Genomic DNA, 7,184 nt, shown 5'->3' with positions numbered 1-7,184 from the left:
GATTTGAAGACAGGAGGCCAGTCTGAACTATGAAATTAGTACTGTACCAAGCTAGTTAGAGCCAAATAGAAAAACCTTGTTCAAAGACAATCCAAAACACTGACAAAATAGTAATAATTTTTATAGTTAAGAGATATATATTTTGTATCTTTTAAGTCTAAAGCAATAATTTATACTTTTAATTATTGTCTCACAAGGGTACCTTTTCTCTGAATTTTTACAGTATTGTTTTTTACTTGTTATTTAATATCATGACATAGTCTTAACAATTTCATGTCAATGTCTTGGTGTGTGAGGATAGCATATGGTTATACATGTGTGTACTAGTGTACTCACCTTCAAGGGGTGTGTAGAGGTCCTTCCTTAATCACTCCCCAACATGTTTTCTTTCTGTTGATGCTATTGTTCTTGCTTTCTTGTGGATTTATTTACTTTATGGTTTGAGATGGGGTCTTGCTGTGTGCTTGCTATGTAGGCCAGACTGAACTAAAAACTACAGAGATCTGCCTGCCTCTACCTCCTGAGTGCTGGGACTAAAGGTGTGTGCCATCACACTTTACCCTCTTGGTTCTTTGGAACAGTGTCTTTCAATGAACCTGAAGTTCACTATTTCAGCTAGATAGGCTGGTCAGGGAATCCTTAGGGTCTGTCTGTATCTGTCCCTCCTCTGCTGGAATATAGGCATGTGCACTTGGCTTATATGTGGGAGCTTGGGATCCAAACCCAGTCTTCACGTTTTCAAAGCATGCAGTATCTACTAAGCCATCTCCCCAGCCCTTATCAATACCGTATTTCCCAAAGAAAGACTTGTTCTATATTTATTTCCCCTATATCTCAATAGCATTACCAAAAAATGACATACTAAGTACATATTACTAATACATATGTTTCAGTACCCTTTGGAAAATACAAAAGTGGGGCTGGAGAGATGACTCGGCTGTTAAGAGCACTGGCTGCTCTTGCAGAGGACCCATATTCAGTTCCCAGCACCCACACAATGGCTCACAACTGTCTGTAATTCCAGTGCTGTGGATTCAATACTTTCTTCTGACCTCTGCAAGCACCAGACACACACCCAGTGTACATGCACACATGTAAGCAAAACTCTCATTCGCACACAATAAAAATAATTTAGTCTTAAAAAATTAAAACATAACATCAAAAGGATAATATAAAAATTATAATCAATATTCTAAAATAAAAGTTAGTACACTATTAACAATAAAAAGGAACTAAAAGGAATATCTGAAAATTAAATATATTAAAAAACAAAATGGTAAAGACTATAAAGACAGGGAAAAAGTCAGAATTACTCAAGATATAATCAATTTCCCATAACTGAAGGACATGAATTTGTATACTGATTGTGGTTACTGAGTACCCAGTGCAATGAATAAAGAAAGGTACACACAAAGAAATACTAACTAGTACAATACTAGAACATCAAAAATAAGAAGAAACTTAGGAGGATCATGAGTTCAAGGTTAGCCTGGGCTACATAGACAACCTCTCTCTCTGTCTCTCTCTCTGTCTCTCTCTCTCTCTCTCTCTGTTTTGTTTTGTTTTGTTTTTCAAGACAGAATTTCTCTGTATTGCTTTGGAGTCTGTCCTGGAACTAGCTCTGTAGACCAGGCTGGCCTTGAACTCACAGATCCTCTTGCATCTGCCTCCTGAGTGCTGGGATTAAAGGCGTGTGCCATAAATGCCAGGCCCCTTTTCTCAAAAGGAGGGGAAAAAAAGGGAGGAAGGAAGAAATGAAGGAAAAAGAGGAAAAGGAGAAAAAGGAAGATAAACTTCAGAGATAACAGGTTATACAAAAGTTCCTGGAGTTGCCAGGTGTTTGATAATGCACACCTTTAATCCCAGCACTCAAGAGGCAGAGGCAGGTGGCTCTCTGTGAGTTTGAGGCCATACTGGTCTACAGAGCTAGTTCCAGGGCAGGCTCCAAAGCAATACAGAGAAATTCTGTCTTGAAAAACAAAACAAAACAGAGAGAGAGAGAGAGAGAGAGAGAGAGAGAGAGAGAGAGAGAGAGAGAGAGAGAGAGAGAGAGAGAGCCTGTCTCAGAAAACAAAACAAAACCAAAACCAAACAAACAAAAAAGTTTCTGGAGTCATAATAGCAGACAGAAAATAGTCACTAAGTTCAAAATGAAGAAAACATATCCCCAACCTTGACCTTTATACAAGTATAAATAGTATATGCCAGTATATACAGTAGAAACACAAAATAAAGCTCTACCTTTTTTCCAGACTGATTGTAGTGAAACTGAACTTGGGTTCTCTGCAAGAAGAGTAAGTGCTGTAATAGCCCAGCCACCTGTCCAGCCTCAATTTGAAACACATACCAATAAAAACAACCAAAGTATATGTTTATCCACATAGGATTTTCAAAACTACTGAGAAGCCATTCTTTGAGAAGTATTGATGGGAGATGTCATTCTGTAAATATGTTTCTCTTATTGGTTAATGAATAAAGCACTGTTGGCCAATAGGAAAGCAAGGTAGGCGAGACTACTGCAATATGGGTAGACAGTTTAAAGTTTGCTGTTTTGCTGAGAAGTCTGCCAGATACACTATGTCCTATAGGCTAAAGATAGAACATTACAGAAGAACTTCCGGTGACTGACCAGGCAAGTTGTCTCTATCATTTCTAGAGTTTATATATTATTCTTCTGTGGTCTTTGATGGAGTTGAAGACAGATAGTTATGGTTATAGTTTTCCTTAGTTAGGATTAAAGTTAAGTTACAGTTATAGGACTTTAGACTCACAAAGATAGGATAGATGATAAAATACTTTCTTTAAATCTTGCTAAATGTTAATGGATTAAATATTGTTAACTGTAGTTCTTATTTGATAACTATTTTGTTATATATATTTGCTATGTTAAGGTTAAAACCCTTCTTTTTATTTTAGACAGAAAAGAGGAGATAATGGGAGATGTCATTCTGTAAATGTGTTTCTCTTATTGGTTAATGAATAGAGCACTGTTGGCCAATAGGAAAGCAAGATAGGTGAGACTAGGAGACTAGGAGAGAGTGAAAGGAGTAGGGAGGAGTTTCAAGATGTAGGACCAACAGGGTAGTACGCCCGGCCCTCCCTCCTCGGTAAGATAAGACCATGGGGAAACACTTAGATTAATAAAAATGGGTTAATATTTAAGGCAGAGCTAGCCAATAAAAAAATACTAGTAACAGGCCAACAGCTTTGTATCTAATACAGTGTCTCTGTGTTATATGGGGCTGGCACAGCTCTGGGACCAGACCGGCAGGAAAAACCTGCTCCTAACAAAGTATGTTTCATTATTTTTTGGCTCTACTGTGTGCTACACTGGCCTACAAATAATTCATTTATTCACCCAGTTTAATCATACAGAACAACTTTGCAAGCCTCCTTTTAGAATTCTCTGAAATCAGTGATATTTTCAGGTGTACTTTGTGGATTTCAATACTGTAACGTGATCAAATCCAGCAGTATATTCTTAATTGTTTAATGTCTGCAATTATTTTGGAGGGGGGAGAAAAACTCAAATTTAACAGCAGGATTTATTGTTTATGAATAAATATGAAGGCAGCTGTAAACAAAACTCCAAATTCAACATTCTGAAGAAATTTTCCATTATATTTTCTAATTTTTCCTTTTCTAGAGTTGCCAATCTTGCGGGCCATGGTGGCACATGCCCATAATCCTAGTATTTGGGAAGCAGAGGCAGACAAACCTCTCTAAGTTTGAGGCCAGCCTGGTCTAATAAGAACTTCCAGGCTAGCCTGGGCTACATAGTGGGACTCTGCCTAAATTTTTAAAAAGTTGCCAATTTTATTGTTATTGTTGTTGTTATACAGAGTTTCACTGTGTAGCTCTGGCTGTCCTGGAACTGGCTCTGTATCAGTTTGAAAACAGTCTTGTGTACAAGACTTCCAGTACTGAAAAAAGAAAGGAGAGTTGAAAGGGGAAGAGGAGAGAGAGGTGGAAGAGAGAGCCAGAGAGAAAGGACCATAATTGCTGAGAAGACAACTATGACATCTTTAGTGTAAAACACTATTCAGCAACATACTTGATGCTAAAATGGGTATAAGCAAAACAATGCATTCATTTTGTCTACCTTTCTAACCAGTAAAGACAGATGTACCAGGTATTTGTATATCTGATCCTGAAGGAAGACCTGTCTTGTTCATTTGTATATCCTCTGAGCCTAGACAAATTTGAAAGGGGAGGGTTCAGGAAGAAACCCTTTTCCGAAACAGGTCAGAAGATCTGTAACCATTCTTGCAAAAAAAAAAAAAAAAAAAAAAAATTTGCAGGCAACTCCGGCCTCTTTGCAGACATCAAGGCTTCATAGTAAGTCAATTCTAATTAGAAAAAGTCACTTTTTCTGGAGCAGGCGCTTCCCACTTCGTGCAAAGAGGAGCCAAGTGAACAGAACCGCAAAGACTTGGCTTACTTCAAACGCAAACTAATTTATTATTATTGGCCCAAATTTACCCCTCTCTCCTGGGGTGTAGGCCAATATCCACAACCGCACTGCACTGAAGCCTCGGCAAGGCCTACCAGTAGCCAGTGGGGAGCACAGCTATTCTCAGCCAAAATCCAGGGAGCGCTGCCCCCGTGCAGCGCAGTCTTCCAAAAGCCTCCAACAGATCTCCGCCTTTAAAACCTGCACTGCCTAAGAAATGCTTCCAATTTCCGATATTAAAAGCTGAAGAAACAGCTCTCTAGAGACCCAAAGAGAATGGCTCCCTTCCAGTACTACTGCCATTTTCGGGGCTCACCAGGCACAAGCCCAAAGTTGGACCACACTCGCTCTAGCCTTGGCGACTGTCTTTAAAGAAAGCGCGCACAGCAGGGATGCTGGGGAGTTCAATTTCCGGCCCCCACACAGAAGCTATTTTCCTACTGGCGTTGCAGATGCCCGAGCCGCGCCTTTGGCTACGCCCCCAACCACGCCCCTACCCTCGTTTTGCTTTCCCAGGCTTGAACGCGCTGGCGGGGGGCGTGGCCTGGGGGAGAGGCTCTCTCTGTGTGGGTCCCGGTTCCTCACCGAGCGCGATCACGCAGAGGCACGCTCCGACCGGGCGGGCGCGAGCTCGCGCACGCGCGCTCCCGCTGCCCTCTCCGGTGACGTGCCTGGCCGAGGCCGCGCTAGGGCGCTGGAGCTGCCACTGAGCGGCTGTCATGGCGTCGGAGGCGCTGGCAGAGGAGAGCCGGCCGCGGTGTCTATAGGACCAGGGGCGGGCGGCCGGGGATGGAGAGCGGCCCTGACAGCCCGCAGCCTCTGGAACTCGGGGTGGCGGCGGGACGGGAGTCGCCGCCGGAAGGGCGACGGCACGTCGGTCGCGAGGCTGAGGATGGTCTCGCAGGACGCGCGGTGGAGAGCGGCGGTCAGGGGGCGGCGGCCGCGCGGAGCAGCCCCGGGGATCCGACGTCCCTCTCAAAGCTCGGCAGCGGCGCGGGCTCGGACTTGAAGGACAGCGCGTCGCCGATCCCCGCTGTCTCGGAGGCGCCTCCGAGAGGGCAGCACAAGGTGACCGCCTCTCCGGAGCTGGCCGAGGCCGCGGCGGGCCGAGGGTCGGGGCCAGTGGGAGATGCGGGCACCTGCGGGGTGGAGCAGGCGGCCGAGGAGCCCAGCAGCGCCGGCGCCCTGAGCAGCAGCTGCAGCGAGCCGAGCCCCCCTGGGGACTCGCCCAGCTTGGACTCCCTGGAGTCTTTCTCCAACCTGCATTCTTTCCCCAGTAGCTCTGAGTTCAATAGTGAGGAGGGAGCAGAGACCAGGGTCCCCGAAGACGTGGAGGAGGGCGCGGCGGGGCCGCCCAGGGCTGCACCTCTGTGCAAAGAAGAGGAGGAGGACCCGGCTCAGGTGCTAGCGGCCTCCAAAGAACGCTTTCCGGGACAGTCAGTGTATCACATCAAATGGATCCAATGGAAAGAGGAGAACACGCCCATCATCACCCAGAATGAGAATGGTCCCTGCCCTTTGCTGGCCATCCTCAATGTTTTGCTTCTGGCCTGGAAGGTACAATCTGCAGCTTTCTACTTCCTACAGCTTGTGGGGAGGGGCAGAATGGGGTGAGGAAACTTGTTTGTCAGCTGAAGGCTTCCTTGTTTCTTCATTCATCAGACTCCTCCTTTTATGAGACACGGTTTATCTGTGTAGCTTAGGCAGTCTTCGAACTCATGATCTTCGTGCTTCAGCCTCCAGGGTGCTAGGATTACAGGCATGCACCATTAGATCTAACAGCCCCTTACATGAAATTAATTCCAGGATTTCTTTATTGAACAATTATTCACGTATGTATATGTCAGGAAGAATTGCCCCTAACTTCAGGTCCCTTTGGTATTAAAAGTTCAACACTCAGTTAAAGGTTGTAACTGATGGTGTACTTTTAAACAGGTAGAATCGAAAGCACCCTACACCCACACCTGCCGAATATTTTTAGCTATATTCGTCTATATATTACTCTTTCTTACTGACATTATCACATATGCAAAACAGTTGAAACTGGAAAAAGTGATCTTCAGAGTTACTATCAATGTGACACCATGAAGTGAGTATTAAGGATTATATATACACTTTTCTAGACAATGCTGCCTATCCCGCTTGGGTGTGGATAAGTGAAGGAATGGAGATAGGGGAGATACAGCCCTTTTAGATAAATTCCATTTAAGGAAAAGCATTGGTCTGAGCCTACTTACCATAAGTTACTTGTTTTCAAAGACTGTATTTTAATCTTGTGTATGATTTTTTACTTGTCTTGTTTCTTTGGCTCTAGTTCAAAGGTTTGGAATTTCAACAGTAACTATACATTAGAATGTGTAAAGGAAGCTAAAACTATTAACTAAAATAAGAAATGACAAACTAAGATACTGGAGCACAAAAGGGGAATGGCCAGTTTATTGAGGCCTCAGAATAAAGTGTCATATTTAAGCTTGCAGTTTCTGGGTGCTGAGAGGTGCATCTCAGCACCTGTTTTCAAACTGATAATTCCATCTGCAGTTAAAATGTTCCCTAAAGGAATAATAGCTTGAACTTTTCAATCAGTTATGAAGAACTGATAGTGAGAGAGAAATCCCAAACACCAGTTTCATATTGGGTATCTGGGCCTCTTGATGGAATTATCTGGATTCCAATCATCTGAATTACTCTGTGAGTGGGTATGCATGCAAATGAATTTGAAGATTGTTTTGAT

General features: G+C 43.6%; 1 protein-coding gene across 1 annotated transcript in view; it reads left to right on the top strand.

The window, feature by feature from the left end:
* Positions 1-5,039: 5,039 nt before the first annotated feature.
* Positions 5,040-7,184, top strand: part of Mindy2 (MINDY lysine 48 deubiquitinase 2) — a 59,447-nt gene continuing 57,302 nt past the window's right edge. Inside the window, exon 1 of the mRNA XM_051197909.1 lies at positions 5,040-6,010. Coding sequence (XP_051053866.1) covers positions 5,243-6,010 — 768 coding nt within the window. The 5' untranslated portion in view covers positions 5,040-5,242. The remainder of the gene's footprint in view (positions 6,011-7,184) is intronic.

Source organism: Phodopus roborovskii, unplaced genomic scaffold, assembly GCF_943737965.1.
Source record: "Phodopus roborovskii unplaced genomic scaffold, PHOROB, whole genome shotgun sequence".
Lineage (NCBI taxonomy): Eukaryota > Metazoa > Chordata > Mammalia > Rodentia > Cricetidae > Phodopus > Phodopus roborovskii.
The sequence above is the reverse complement of the archived record's forward strand: the minus strand, read 5'-3'. Positions and strand labels throughout refer to the sequence as shown.